This window comes from Heloderma suspectum, chromosome 11, assembly GCF_057233095.1.
Source record: "Heloderma suspectum isolate Gila_16-S chromosome 11, 16-S_ref, whole genome shotgun sequence".
Lineage (NCBI taxonomy): Eukaryota > Metazoa > Chordata > Lepidosauria > Squamata > Helodermatidae > Heloderma > Heloderma suspectum.
The window spans coordinates 3,235,603-3,251,670 of record NC_139468.1 but is presented as its reverse complement, the minus strand read 5'-3'; the positions used below and the strand labels follow the sequence as shown (position 1 = coordinate 3,251,670).

General features: G+C 43.3%; 1 protein-coding gene across 9 annotated transcripts in view; it reads right to left on the bottom strand.

Moving 5' to 3' along the window:
• Positions 1–16,068, bottom strand: part of HERC1 (HECT and RLD domain containing E3 ubiquitin protein ligase family member 1) — a 113,735-nt gene that overhangs the window by 22,499 nt on the left and 75,168 nt on the right. For 7 of the 9 annotated variants that reach the window (XM_084816648.1, XM_084816654.1, XM_084816650.1 and 4 more), the window contains exons 45-56: positions 14,971–15,239; positions 14,062–14,114; positions 13,763–13,963; positions 13,068–13,242; positions 11,164–11,434; positions 9,845–10,058; positions 7,265–7,521; positions 6,008–6,135; positions 3,811–3,938; positions 3,477–3,677; positions 2,203–2,333; positions 581–780 (exon numbers count right to left, since the gene is read on the bottom strand). In XM_084816648.1, the coding sequence (XP_084672774.1) occupies positions 581–780; positions 2,203–2,333; positions 3,477–3,677; positions 3,811–3,938; positions 6,008–6,135; positions 7,265–7,521; positions 9,845–10,058; positions 11,164–11,434; positions 13,068–13,242; positions 13,763–13,963; positions 14,062–14,114; positions 14,971–15,239 (2,228 nt within the window). The remainder of the gene's footprint in view (positions 1–580; positions 781–2,202; positions 2,334–3,476; positions 3,678–3,810; positions 3,939–6,007; positions 6,136–7,264; positions 7,522–9,844; positions 10,059–11,163; positions 11,435–13,067; positions 13,243–13,762; positions 13,964–14,061; positions 14,115–14,970; positions 15,240–16,068) is intronic. The other 2 variants (XM_084816653.1, XM_084816655.1) reach the window with 1 other exon arrangement.

Sequence of the window (16,068 nt, the reverse complement as noted above, 5' to 3'; positions counted from 1 at the left end):
CAACTGCTCCAGCTTCCAGTCTGTTTCCAAGCACAATTCAGAGCGTTGGTGTTGATCTTTAAAGCCCTAAACGGCTTGGGACCAGAGTTCCTAATGGGACGCCTCCTCCCACATGTAGCTGCTTGGACCCTTAGGTCATCTTTGGAGGCTCTCCTCTGGGTGCCCCTGCCGAAGGAAGCAAGGTGCATGGCTACAGGAATCTCTTCCCCAAAGGTTTGCTTGGCACCTACACAGTTATTTTTTTGGCGCCAGGTAAAGACCTTTCCTTTTCTCCCTGATGTTTTAGGAGCTAGTTCTATATTTTTATGGCTATCTATTCCTGTGCTGAATGTACCGTACCGTATTCTGTTCTTTTACATATTTGTATTGTATTTTATATTTGTAACAGTTTGTATGACATTTTAATCTTTTAACTGTTTATAGTCGGCCCAGAAAACTTATTGGGCAGATTAAAAATATAATTAATAAATAAATAAATAAATATAAAATAAATTGATACTATATAAGCTTAATCTACTAAATAGTGTAACAGCCCGTTACAGAGGTGAGCCAAAGAATTTCAGCAAAAATTTCAACTTACGTAGCCAGCAAGAGCTGCAGCTTTGAGCCTTTCCCTGGGAGGCTGCACCAGGCGATGGTGTTCACAACCGCCTGGTGAGAAAGGGAGTACAGATGCCGCCAGCAGCCCCCCATGTGTCCCCAGAGCTTGACCGACTCTTCCTTGGCACACGTCATGAGAATCTTTCCAGTCGGATCCCATTTCATGTTGACAATGGTGTCCTGAAAAATTTGAGTAGCAAGAACACATATAATAGCATCAGTATACAACAAGAGGGCTAACTGATGAGTTTCATTTGAAACGTAGCTACCTCCTTTAACATGAGACAGAAGAAGCGAAGACAACTTGAATGCTTCTCTGGGTCTTGCGCAACGATATGCACCTAGCGCACACCTCCACGCCAGTCTTGTGAACCTGCTGTCCCCCACTGTGAAAACGCCGCAAAGAGTCTGCCAGCACAAAAATAGCATTTTATGCCACTCAGATGCCAAGTGAACTCTTCTTCTTTTCCCACTCTCTGGATTCTAGAGGATACTTATGGGAGAATGGGTCTTGTGTTTAAGGAGGCAGCCAGAACATCCATAAGCCTGTGTGCTACTCTGGGCCATTCCCGGAAAAGAGTGAAACTGCACCGCATACCTGACCATTCCCAGGTCAGCTGAATTCAACTCATTCACATGAACTGTATATCTACTCGTCCTACTGTTCTGACCCCTCCCATACCTACAGGAAAGGGTCTGGAGGATCACGGGGGAAGGAAGTGCCAACAAATCCCTTGCCGCATTTCACAAAATAGTGACACCACAGATGATGACAGTGACGACAGCAGCAGCAGCCCCCAAGGGGAGGGTGCTGAGCCAAGGGCTTGACAGGGGCCCACACAGCTAGCAAGGCTGTCAGGCCAAGTCTGCAAAACATCATGCAGAGTATCTTTAGTCAGAATCAGATTTTGCTTCTTTAAAAGAAAGGGTTTCTTTCACAAAGATTGTTTGAAATGTCTACAAAAACTAAATGACATTACTAGGATCCAGAGAAAGGTCCTTTTCGGTGGGGGCACTGACGATCGAATGGTCTCGCCAGGGAGGCTTGCCTGGTGCTTTACATCATACTGCTTTTGGCATCAGATGAAGAGTTTTCTTCTCCCCAGGCATTTTAAGAACTACTTTTAGTGCTTTTAGATCGCTGCACTGTTTTAATCCTGCTGCTGGTTTTACTTTTAGTTTTATCTACCGCTGCTGATTTTGTTGTTATTTCGTATTTTGTGCTTTTAAACTGTATACCACCCAGAGAACTTTGGTTATTAGGTGGTTTAAAAACGTAATAAATGCGTACATACATTTAATCTGTGATCTTAAATACAGAGAAAAACATTCTTTAACATCAGTGTGACTAGCGCAGAAGTACAAACCTTCAGATGCACTTCCATAACATAATTTTTAAAATCCAGAAATGATTAGGATTTAATACAACTCCAGAAAAGGTGCAGTGGCGTCCCTTAAGAGTGGACAGCTCTGGAGCAAACCAGGCTTTTGTTTAGAACATAGTTGTGAGGCTGGGCATGAGGCTTCTAAGAGTCCTTTGGTTTCAAACCTGTGCATGTACATTTAAATCTTAGGCAGGTGAATGTGAGCATTTGGCATTACCTTGTGAGCATCAACTAAAACAATTCCTCCTTTCTCAAGTGGCTCTTTTGTGCCAATGAGTAGTTTCCCATCCAAATAACCAATCGCAAAAGGTTTGTCTTCACTAAACCAGGCAAGGCAGGTAACAGACACTATGGATGCAAACCAGAAAAATATTGATACATGACTTAATTTGGATATTCCATTATAATCAAACCACTTTGTCCTGTAGAAAAGCAATAAGAATACTGTGCATGTTCAGGAGGATCTTATAATGTGCCCATCACTACCAATTCTACTAGAGAATTTACTTGAAGACTAAAGGGTTAGGGCTAACCCTAAGATAGGGTAACGGAAGGAAGTTCACGGAAGACTCCAGCCTCCTTCCCCCAGCAGCCCACTGCATCTCCCCAAACGCCTCTCTATTCAGGAGGGGTCCCAGACCCTCCAATGTTGGATGGGCCATGAGGGAGCTATTGGGGGAGGGTGGAATTGCACACAATCAAGCTTGGATCTGAAGATAAGTTAATTTAAGGAAGTTCAAGAAAGGACAAATTTCCCCTCCCCTCCACCCATCCCATCTTGTTCAGGAAGGGCCCCTGACCCTCCAGAGAGGCTTTTTAGAGGGCACAGGGGCTACAGGGAGAAGAGGGGACAGTAAACTTTCCTTCGGTGAACTTCCTTAAGTTAACTTACCTTAGGACCCAAGCCTAAGTGCCCAGAACTTTCCAAAAGCAAGGGCTGGTACTTACTGGGTGGTTCAATATTTTTCCAGGAGATGGAAAGTAAATGTCCATGTTGCTTCTGTAATGGGTAGTCATAAATATTATCAGTTAAGGAACTGAGAATATTGTGCAACACAGGGTATTAGAGGTCATAAATAAGAAATGCAAGATCAGCCAAATGGGGCCTCAGTGAATGACGCTAGTGAGAATCAGGGACCAGGTGCAGATGTAACACTGAGCTCCCTGCAGGCCATAGTTTGCAAATGAGGAGCTGGCATGGGGAACCCATGCTCCAAAGTAACTCCCTCTTTCCTGTCTATTCCAGCTTAAATCTTGATTTTGCACGAAATGGGCATCAACGCAAACCTCAGCTGAACACAAATCAGATTACTGCAGAACCATGGTTGGTGTAACTATGGTCAGAAGAGTCACTTCAGATGATGGTTGCAACTAAAATTCCCACTTACACACCTGTGTAGAGTTCTGTCAAGACAACTGCTCCAAGGAATTGGGGCTTCAAGACATAATGTTTTTTAAAACCTTAGAAACTGGTCATCAGCAGTTGCCTACCATCCTTTCTGTAGCAGTGCTCCAGTTCAACTCTGTGCATGGTGGAAATGTCTAAAACTTCAATCAGCCCAAGAGATCCATCCATACGACCTACAAGCAGTAATTCTGGAGAGTCTCCTGTCCAGGTTGCAGTTGGTCCTTCTTCTGGCCATGCTAGAGCAGACACCCAATGAGGCTGAACATCCAGGAGTCCTTTTCCTCCTAAGAACACATTTTGTTTTAAAGATGAAATGTTCTTGTCACTCCTTAATCAGTTTGCATTCTGTCCCACCCCAAGAGGCGGACTCCTCCTGACTATAAGCAGGCAATGCTCAGCAAAATGTGTGGCTCATACCGTTGACTTGCCATATGTTCACCATCTTCTCCAGGGCTCCAGCCAGGTACTTGCCACTGACACTCCAACAGGCAAGGGACAAGCTAAGATCACTGGGTGACCCTAAGTTTTCCTCTGCATCACCTTCCCTGCAATGCAATTAAGACATCACCTTCAGAAACACAGTTTTCAGTTAGAGCAAGTTAAAAGAGAGTAGTTTTCAAAGTGAGCCACTTTCTCAGCTAGAGCATTATTCACGGTGCAATAGGATATTCTCCTTCATTGGTTTTATCATAACACAGCAGCAAAAGCATTAGCAAAAGTGTGAAAATGAAGTTCCATTCTAGACAATATTATCTTTTTCAAACTTCATCACATTTATTTTTAAAACCTATAGGCTATTTTGTGACAAGTTTGAGCGTTCAAGGAATCCTATGGAAAATTAAGCCATCATCCCACAATTAAGATATAAAATACCGCTCCAAACTTTCATTCAGTTATTAAAAAGTTGTACTGCTCCAGAGGATTCAACCTGCCATAAAGCAAGCTAGTTCCCCTGTTTTACAAACATTCTTTTATAGGGGGCCTCAGCCAGTGCCACTGTGACCACAATAGGAATAGTTTCCCCAAGAATCCCAGATATAACTGGAGCCCTTTGCACCACTTGGAGATGATGCAAGCTGTGAGTACTTTCCCAAGCCGTTACATTTTTCATAGTTCATGCTGCTGCACCCATTACAGACTTGCATAATTCAACACTCCTAACGTAGCTAAAACAAATAAGATTAGGATGGCATTGCCTTCAACTTCACACTGTCTAGAGACTACAAGTCAGGCACCTATCACAATTCATACATTTCAATATCCGGGGATCTGTTTTATGAGTACAGGGCAAACCTGATGCAATCCACGCCTTTTAAAACCAGCAGACAGGCTCAAATGTGGTTAGACAAGACTGTCTGCCGAGGTTACAATGTACACAAGTGTTCTGGGGGGGAAAAGGCAACATAACTGCACAGGGTGTACGTACAAAACTGCCATTCCTTTCCAAAAAACACCCACACTTAGCAATAATATTAATACCATTTACAGATTAAGAATATGGGATGGAGATGGTAGTGGTGGCTGTTGCCTGTTTGAGCTGGTCAGGGGGAGTTCGTGGCAGTTAACTGTAGGTGGAGCCAGGTTTAGGGGTAGATCATGAACGCAAAGCAGAGCATTTGAGGGGAGGGGTCTGATCCACCCTATAATACAGAAAAGCATCCCTCTGAACCCACGTGTTTCCGCTCCAGCAGCAATCCATTGCACAAAAAGGCAAGCTGAAGCTAGGTTAAAAAAGATTTTTTAAAGAGAATCCTTTTTTTAATTAAAAATTAATGAGGCATAGGGGGCTCCAAGTACACCCCCCAGATTGTCCCCTCCCAACAAACTAAATTTAGAACATAGGGGGAAGTAGCAAGGGGTAGTGGGTGTCCACTGGACACCCCACAGACATTCCATGATTGCTCCAACATACCTAGCACGCAGGTTTAAAAAACTGGGGTAAATGGGTGTGTGGGGGGAAATGGCAAGGTTGGGAGCTCCTTGGAAAACCCCCATGATCGCTACTGCAACCCATCCATATAAGGTTATAGTTTTAAAAAAGAAGATTCAGAAATTATATGCTTCAAGCTGGCCACGGTGCTCTCTCTCCCAGGGGTGGCTTCCTTGCCTGCCTGCCATTCCTCAGGACCCTGGGCTCTGCCTGCTCAGGATTCCCATGCACGTCCGCCAGGCAGAGCGACCTGGAGGAACGCTCTGCCTGGCTCAAGGGGTCAGGGATTCTGAGCAAGCCCAGCTTGCAAGAGGCAGAGCCTGGAGCCAGGAGGGGCTGGAGGCAGGCAAGGGGCTCACCCAGTGGAACAGACGGGGAACTGCAGACTGCAGGCCAGGCACAGAGGCGACTGAGCTGCAGCAGAGGGAGCGGGATGTTCCTGGGAGGGTATCTGGGCAGGGCAGAGAGAAAGCAGGGGCAGCCGGGACGGTGGGTGAGGCCTCCCCTGCCCTTAACAAGGAATCACCTCTGAGAAGTGGTTACAGTATACTAAACATTAGGCGAGAAAACTAAATTTAGTGTGAAAACATGCAACTGAAAAGCTTTTTCGTAACTCTCCTATTATTTTACTTACAAAGTTGGCATTTAGGCTGACTGAATTTGACACCTCAAAGAATCACTTACAGTTTGTTGAACACACATGTTTGTTGCAATGAGTATTGCTTCTTTGTAACATTCCACACCCGTATAGTTCCATCGTTGCCACTTGTTGCCAAAAGCCCTTTTTTGTTGCACCATACACATGTCATTACCTGAAGGAAAAAGCCCCAAAGACTGTGAACCTGCCAGACAAGCATTTAAATATTTGTACTCCAAAAATGCAAGTAATACACAATTATCGAATGTCAAACCTCCTACACAGTATCAACCTGCTACTGGGGTCCAACAGAAAAGTCCTAGCTGGAAATAAAGATGCAACTGTTTTCAAAGTGACTCCAGCTTAACATAACAAACAGATTTATTGGTATCACATTACAAAAACACAGTCTAACACAAACATTGTTGGGATACACTGGACCTCATGATGCTTATTTTTTTTAACGCCAATTAGACCATTCTCAATTAGGAGGCCCTGGAAGAGAAAACAAGAGAGAAACCAAAGAAATGCCTAGGTGAAATACCAGGCTCACAGAAAATAACGGAAGGGGTCCAAGGTACTCCAACAGCCTAATAGGTTTGTGGTTGTTCATTTGTTTCAAAAGATAATTACAAATAAGAAATAAATTTTGCAATTTACACTATAAGAGTGTTAACACCAGTGTCAAAGTAAAGCCAACTTCAAGCAGAATTAACCCTCTAAAATGTATTCCTGGGGTCCCGCTACAGGGCTTTGCAATGTTTTTGTTTTTTGTACATACAGGAATGTGCAGAAAAAACTACTCCAGTGCCCTTCAAGGAAACATAAAAACATGGAATTTATCATATAGGCAAATACATGCTGTTATTTTCCTAGCCTAGCTTGAGAAGTTGCTGGGGATAGAAAGGACCACAATTAGTTAAGGCATTTGATAGTTTTACTTCCCTGTTTACTTCAATAGGGGTAAATCACATCCTTGACAGCTTATAGCAAGTTAAATGTATTTTTTTAATTGAAAAGTGGGGCATGTGGGATATGAGACACCACAGGACAACTGGCCCTATATTTGTTGAAGAATACATGGAGTATGAAGTGGTTCAGGTTTGCTAAAAAGTTTTACAAATGTTTCAAGCAATTGTTGGGAACTACAGCAACTCCACTGGCTGTGTGGGGATTAAATTGTGCAATAAAGACAAGTCCAAAGCTTAACAGATATGGCAGCAGTTTAAAAAAGGTGTTTCCTACAACTCAAAGAGAAATGCCATCTTAAAATAATGATGAAATTATTCCGAAGAGATGATTACCCTGTTTTGATGAGCCTCCAGCTTGATGAAGGAGCATTTGCGCAGATCTCCTCCCATATCTGCCAGTGTCTGGGGGCTGGTTTGGTTATCTCGGTCATGAGCTGCAAGCGTCCGCACAAGCTGCTGTGCAGCCCACTGCCTGTGTTGCGAGGATAACCTTGAAGAAAGGCAGGAAGCTGCTAGTGCATTAGCCAGCTCCAGAGGGCCTACAGCAGAAGGATCATAGGAAGGATGGGCATACAAATGGGCAATTATACCTGCTTAGACAAAACAATGAGATGATGCTCAGATGAGTGCCAAGAACAGACAAGGCTGCATAGTATTACTCACAATCTCCAAAACAAATGAGAACTGCAGGGAGGGATGGCCCAACCCATACATCTACAGTCTCCAATGAGCTGGAAAAACCTGGCCCTAGTTTACATGTGTCCCTTCTACTCCCTGGACACAAAACCAACACGCACACAGTGTCCTCAAAGACACTGCTAAAGCACTGTATTCTAACAGACAGAAATGATGACCACACACTCTCCAAGATGTCCCTCAGTCTTAAAGCACCGAATGCTCAAGACTATGCTGCCATTTGGAATTTTGCAGGAATGAACAGGATTTCATGAAGCAGCACCGTGCTGGACAAGATCAAAGACTGATGTAGTCCAGCATTCTGTTTCTCACGGCGGCCAACCAGATGCCCCAATGGGAAGCCCACAAGCACTGGGCACTGTGTGAAGAAGTACTCCCTTTCATCTGTCCTGAATCTCCCACCATGTGACTTCACTGGGGGATCATGGGTTCTAGCACTATAAAGAGAGGGAGAAAAAATTATCCCTTTCCACTGTCTCCACACCATGCATATTTTTATACAACTCTATCTTGTCCACCCTTACTGACTTTTTTGCTAAAGCAGGGGTAAATGAACCCCCCCACCCCCAAGGCCTTAACTGCAGCCCCTCAATGGGGCTAGCCTTCTCCCCACTTCCTCCCCCAGTGATACTAATAAAGGTCACTCACTCTTTGCTGCAACCAGTGTGGAAAGAGCAATCTGTATCAGGATAGCTGGGGAAAGGGGTGGAGAGAAGATGCTCTTTTCCCTCCCCCAGAGATCATCATACAGATCAATGGGGGAGGAGATGGAGAAAAGGCTCCCCACTCCCTCCGCAAGAGATCGTCGTGCAGATCACACTTTCCTCACTGTTGTAAGTAGCGAGGAAAAACTGATCTGTACCAGGATCACTGGGATGTGTGCGCGCGTATATAATTTGTATGTATTGGTGTGTGCATGCACGTGTGCGGCCCCCAACTCCCAAGCCAGGATCACATGCTGCTCTCCGGGCCAAAAAGGTTGCCATAAAGGCTAACAAACCCCAAATATATAACCTTTTCTCATAGGAGAGTTGCTCCAGCCCCATGGCCATTTTGATTGCCTCTTTCTACACTTTTTCCAGCTCTATAATATCCGTCTTGATAAGCAGTGAACCAAATGCAAGGAGAAACTTTTAGGGAATGCAAAGCTACCAACTGCTTAACCATGGTTAAGCAACAGGCTGCAGGACTGCAACATCTCTCCTTGGTTTCAAACCCTTGGTTAGAAAAGGAAGCCAAGTTGGCCTTCCTCATGATGATTGTGGCTGTCAGCACAAAGCTCAACGGGGGGAGGGGGGGTATGGTTGGTGGCAGGAATTTGCGATCCAGAAGGGAAGGGCTGATGGGACTGCTTAACCATGATTACCCCAACTGCTTAACCATGATTATACAAATCAGTGGTTTTACATCTGCACCAGCCTTGAGAATACCCACGGCTGGAAGTTATTATAAGTTTTAGGGTGTACACTTAAATTCAAAACATATGCATGTCCCTTGGTGAATAATGTGGATGTTATTGCCAGCAAATGAAGTCCTGATCCAAAGTAACCAGTGGCTTGAGGGAAATGCTGGCAGCTTCTATTAAGTCATACAAAAACAGCAGATCACCTCTCAATTGTTCAAAAGTACCGAACACCGTTTTGGGCTGGACTGGACCCAGGAGGTTTAGCATTTAAATGGTTATTGACAACTATCACAAAAAAACAATCCAAGGCAAAAAAAAATAAAAAAGAAAGAAGACAAAAGTCATGGAAGAATGTGGCTAGTTATTACATTTTTAGAAGAGCCATCAAATTGGCTAACCTCAACAAATATAAAACCATATATTTGTGCAAAAGCTTATCATGATAGGCATAGTTTTCATTTTATCTCCACTCTGAATGAGCAACGGGGGTGTTTTGAGTTGTTGTTTGGTTATGATACTATCTTTTAAACTATAATAGCAAGTTTTATAAAAGAAATTAATAGCCAAGTTCCCACTTCAATAGAGCTGGAATTTCTCATTCATTTGCACCCCATTTCTCTTACCAAAAAGGAAGCCTAAAGTGAAGAACAACATATCAACACAAGTACAATAATGTCACACACACACACCCCAGCCAGGAAAGGTTCTCAACTTTAATCTTACCATGAAATGGTAAGAAAAGTATAGGGAGTTCTCATTTACAGTTCTTGCAGTTCTTGTAGTAAAACTGCAGCATGTTAAGGAAAAAATACCTTTCTTTTCAACTTCAGCTTTATCATAATTTGGCCTCAGTTTTGCCCCCTTGTCTGCCAACAAAGCTACAAGTGCTTGAGTCACAACAAAATTTGGTGACGTTACAAGTTTGTTCTCTTCTGCTATTCCTCGCAGAAAGCTTGGCAGGAATTTTCGTTGCACTGGATCATCCACTGTAGTCAAATTCACACCAGTTGCTGCTGAAATCAAATTCTAAAAATAAGGAAGAAAGGCAACACTGTAATAGCCAATTTTGGTATTTTCTCACACACACACACCCCATTTCAACCATACTGATTTTTCAACCAGATACATACACCTAGAATACAGTTATTAAGGTGTTTCATATTACGGAAGGTGCTGCAATTACATATAAAGCCTGAGATAATCAACAAATCACTTTTGTAAATTATGACTCATTAAAATTTAGAGGCCAAGGGAAAAAAGTGTTTCCAATTATTTTGCATTAATGCAAACTTATGGAGAATTGGACCTGATGAACATTTAAAGTTAGAAGAAGGGACTGTAACCTTTGGAAAAACTAGCCTTCTCTCCAGGTACTACAGTTCACAACTCCCCAGCTGCACATTCCAACACCACAGCAGCAAGACTGCTTATTACACTGTGGGCTTCAGAAGTTAAAGACATTATGGAACACCATGATTCAAATACTAATATCCAGTTTACAAATCAGCACTCTGCAAAGCAAACTAACCTTAGTACACTGTACTCCTTTTATACCAGTTGCTTGGTTATTTATTTGAACTCCTTATTTGTTTGGTGCCAAAAGACTAATATTGTTAGCGGCATAGTAGTTACTGCTACCATTGGGAGGTGAGTGGATTTTGTCCATGTACAATGTTAAGTGGAATGTGCTGTAACCTAACTATTGGACAGTTGAAATGCAGGGAAAGGCTCACTTATGCCCATAATTCTTCTCCTGTTTTCTAAAAAAATATATATGCATAAAAGTATGGATAACTATTTAACACAAATCAAAATAAAATCCTATGCCCGTATTAAATCAAGCCAAGGTGCTCAGGGGTTGGTAACTGCTACATGCAATACTGAAGCCAGGGGGTGGGAAGAATCAGATATGGCAAGGGGCCAGAAGAGTCAACATGATCCCATGGTCTGCTCCCAATGCCCTAAACCCCAGTTTCCTTGTATGTCTGCACTAGGCCAAATGTGCAAGATTTCAGACTTTTTAAAAATATAAAAGACTACCTACTATTATTTACCATTTCTTGCGACACTGTGGTAAGAAGAAATTTAACAGCAGAAAAATAAAATTCAGAGAAAATATGGTTGATCCTACCTGGGTACACAGTTGAACCAGCAGTTTTGCAGCACTTGGAGTATTTGAAGCCAAACAACCAACAGCTGTGCTCAGATAAGCCAAGCAGGAAATGGGCTTGCTCATTTTGCTATGTACACCTCGAGATCTTTCAGAAGGACCAGACACAGTACAGGGACTCGTGGAGAGGCCGGCTCTCCCTGCTGCAGCCAGGCACATCAGTCGGACCAGGGTCCGGATATCAGTTAAGCCCAGGGACTCAAGCCCCGCTGCAAGACTGCAACTAGAACCACTGTTGAGGGAAAAAAGGGAAGACTTTTCCGCCTACAGACCACAGACATGGAAGACTAACAGTTCAAAGCTCTTATCTCACTGCAGTTACAATTTGAAAAAGCCTAATAAACCAAAATCCCTATTAGGGTAATATCTTAATCATAGAGTTGGAAGGTATCTCTGAGATCATCTAGTCCAACCCCCTGCTCAATACAGGCTTTGCACTGCAGGGTGCAGGAACAGCATCTCAGACTGATGGCCATGCAGCCTCTGCTTAAATGCTTCCAGCAAAGGAGAACCTACCACTTCCTGAGGCAGCCTGGTCCACTGCTGTTAGGAAGCTTCTCCTAATGTTTAGCCAAAATCAGCTTCACACATGCTTCAGGCCTTTTAGCCATGGGATCCCATTCAACTTTTCCCTGAGGATTTTGAAATTAGCTTTTCTAAAGTTTAAGGTACGCATCCAACTATACTCAGGTTTCACAGCCCTCTATCACGAATGCAAAGATGAAATGGTTACTTTCCCCTAGAGTTCCCGTCACTTTCACTTCAGTTACTATTTCTTCTTCGATGGGTCAGGATTAAGTTCAAAACAGCAGATCCCCTTGTGCCTTCTTCCATCTTCTGAAAGGTGAAGTTGTTAATAGGGTAATACCACCTACCAAGGAACCTGTGTTTTTCGCCCTAGGACAGAGGTAGCTCTGAGTAAGGGCTGGATTTTATACTTTCAAAAGCAGGGCATCAACCTTGGTTTGTTTCATTGTCCTGGTAGTCCTAGGGACAGTCCCAGGTCCAACCTGAAACCATCCCATCATCTGGTAGACCTAATTTGAATGTCTGCAGCCTCCTCCCACAGTTCATCTTAAGACTCTGACCATGCGGACTTAATTGTCAGCCTTTCCCGCCCCCCTCCTCTCTCCCCCCACACTGCTTTTTGTAACATCTTGCTTGATGAAGAGACCTTGATATCCTGGAAGCTTGCACATTTTTGTGACCCTGAGTTGGCTTTTATTAGGTATTACCTAATATGTATTTTGGCATTTTTGGCGAACACAGCTATGAGTGCTTTTTAATAACACAAGTGCAGGATAAAGAGTAGGGAGTTACTGCTTTGCTATCAAATGAGATTATCAAGTCAGTTCTCTAAAGGCCAGTGTCAGAGCCACATACCATCATCACCTCTGCAATTAAAACCAGGGAAAAGGTAGGACAGAATGCTGACAACCTGAAGAGCAGGAGATTAGCCTTAGAGAGGTGGTGGGAGGTCTCCTGGTCCAGCCCCTCAGCTGTGTCATTCTTCCTTTTAAAAGATGCTCTTCCTCAAGGGCAGAACAGAGAGCACCCATCCCAGTCTCTGCACTACTGGATGGCACCACATAGACAAAAGGTTCATATTTTGAACTAACTTAAAAAAAAAAGATTATAATCATTTAGAAAAACTGTATTTTGAACTTCACATGTGTATAGTTCTTAAAGTTTGCTTTTGGCCTGGAAATAGATCCTCTAATACACTATTTTATTCCACTAAAAACCTGACACCAGCTAAGCAAGGTGGAACCATTTTGCATTTGATATTGTTTCAAGTAACAAAACACACTATCAATCATAGCAACCCTTAGGCGTTTAAATGGGTCCTCTAGAGCTTGACAAACCTGACAGAAAGTAGCGAGAGCGCTCTCATGACCATCGTTCTTGCCAGGAGGACTTGGGCTGCTGCTGTCACCCTCCGTAATGCCATGACACGGTCATGTGGATTTACCAAAGCAGCGGCCTGTTCTCCCAGGGTAATTCTGCCAGAAGAACTTTTCTCTATGGAGCCATGGCAACCTTTGTATTTGGGAGGAGACAAGAAAGGGAAATGCTGCAGCATGTGGGAATTTACGAGATGCTCAGAATAATTAATATTTTGTAAGTCACCTTGATTAAGATGCCCTTAGCCAAGGGTGGGCAACTTCCAGGGATGGGGCCACAGCACTTCTCCCCCTCCCGAACCCACCAGGGGCTGCACCCCACCACTGCTGCAAATTTGTGGCAGCAAAAAAAGCAGCAATCTTCCTTGCAAACAAAGGGCCAGGTGAAGCCCTTTTCATCCCAGGCATTTTAACAACTGATTTAGTTCTTTTCCATCATCGCACTTTTATTTTGCTGCTGGTTTTTCTTTGGTTTTATGCGCTGTGGAGTTTTTACTCTTTGTTGCTGGCTTTATCTTGGTTTTATGATGTGCTGTTTTTATTCTTTGTTTTATTGTCTGTACTTATTATTTAATGTCCTGTACACCACACAGAGAAATTGGGTTATTGGGAGGTTTAAAAGTGCAATCAATCATCTATCAGTCTATCAAGTTTACCTATTTGCATCAATGTTTCCTCCATACTGTTGGTGGCTGTGACCATGGCAATAGAGGCTCCCAGCGGATCGCTATCTGGAAACTGAACGGGCTCAGGCACGATGCGGCGATCATTCAACCCAAGGGGTCCGGCCAACAGTTCAAATTCCTCTTCACCTGTCAACTTTTCATCCTCGTCAACATCCAACATGTCCCAGTCTTCTGGCATTAGGTAAGTAAACTGTGGTTAGGTATAATATTTTAACGCAAAATGAGAACTAGGCACTGGTGTCATTAGAAAGACCTACATAAAGAAGTACCTTCATAGACACTGTCTTGCTTTCCTATTAGATCGGGGGCTTGCCCTTTATATCTGCACCAAAAAGAGAAGACAACGATCAAATACTCCATCAGGTCACGTACATATTAAATAATTAGCTATTTTCCTGTTACAAACTTAAATGGGAAGAAGGAATCTACCTTTCAACAATAGCCCATTGTTGGATGCCTCCTCACACCAAACTGAGAAAAGCAGGTACTCACATGATCTGTCAGGTGTACCCCAGGATCCTCTGCCGCACTGCAAGGGAATCTGGGATGTACCTACAGCTGTCTATACGCTAATATTTCATTTCACACATTTTAAAATGTGGCAGTTACATGCTCTCTCCAGAAGGAGAGGAAGAGTTATAAAGGGTTTCATCAGCTGTTCGCATTTGCAGCTCCGGCACAGATCACACTGCCAACAAGTTTTGTCACCTGTGTATATTGAGGCAAACCACTGGTCCGTCTAGCGGAACCTCCTCCACTCTGGCTGCAACAGCCGCTCGTGACACTGCTCTCTCGAGCGTCAGACCGCCGCTCAGTCTTGTCCAGGGTTGTCCAAGATCTCACACGAGAAGCTTTACCCAACCAAAATGCCCAACAGCCTTTTAACTGGGGATGCCAGGGCTTGAACCTGGCACCTTCTCCATGTAAAGAATATGCTCTACATCTGAGCTACGGTTCCTCCTAGGACATCAAAGTGGACACCCACCGGAATTTCATGGGTGAGTAGATTTTAAACTGAGCTTTCAAAACCTAACACTCTAGCAACTGCACGATATTAATCCATGAAGTTCAGCTCTTCACAATTAAGTGCTTCATTTTTTTCCTTCGAGAATCAAGGAAAACCCCAAACGGTTCTTTCCTTCAGGAAGGAATATCACAGGCCACATTGTCTCTGGTACCTTTCTGAGGCAGATGTCTTAGATTTGTTCTTCAAGGTCAAGTATTTTTCCCTGCAGCTGCCACATAAGAGGTAGTAAGGATTCCCACTTCCACATTCGCCACCAAACCACCCATCCACATAGGAGCCGTTGCTACGGTAGCCTTGTCGATTTGCACTACGCCCACAGCCGGGGTGATTTCTTTTCATGTGTTGATTGAAGCTGACAACGCTGGATTCACACAACTCGCATACTACTACTTCTTCCCTGTCTTCAGATTCACACACATGCTGCACAACATAATTATGCAGTTATTTTCATTTATATGAAAAATTGAGTGTTCCTACTTTCTTCCATAGGACTGTCATATCCACACCTAAATCAACAGTTCTCAGCTTAGCTTAGTATCTTGGCAATATCATTACTTGGCCATATGCTAGGTTGCCATAGGTGAACAAGTTTAACTTTGTGCACATCAAAGCACGCAAATTAGCAGTTCATATCTGGAACCTAACTGCAATGTGCTTTTTAATGGTGAAATGCTTAAAATCTACAAGATTAATTATCTGGCTACACATCCCAAATGTTCCAAGGGAATACATAATGAAAACTAGCCTGTATATGCTTAATCTTCATGATCTGCATAATTTACACAGCTGCAGAAATAGTTTTCACATGTTTGTTTGCAACCAGTTTCTTTTGTGCAGAACTTTGCTAGGTGGGGGGAGGGGGATAATAGGCCCCATGAACTCTGGGAAGTGCTGCTAATTCCACTGAGTAACTCCACCCTCATATTAGCCAAAATTGCAGATCTACTTTCAGGTTTTGCTTCACAACTACAAGGACTGGAAACTTAAACTGAGAACTGTTCTACACATTAAGGCAAAATGAGGAAGTAGACTGTGATGGTAGAAATCTGTATTGTACCACTTCAAACTGCAGGGGGGTGAATCATGTTTTTCAATGCTCACCCATATAAAGAACTCCCTCCATGTAGTAAATTCACAGGTCATAAAGAATGGTTTAGCATAGCCCTCTCTCTTTACTACAGGCAGGGTGGGGAGCATTAAAAAAACATCACCCCTACCTCCTGCAGTTTGATTAAGACAGTCTATTGCC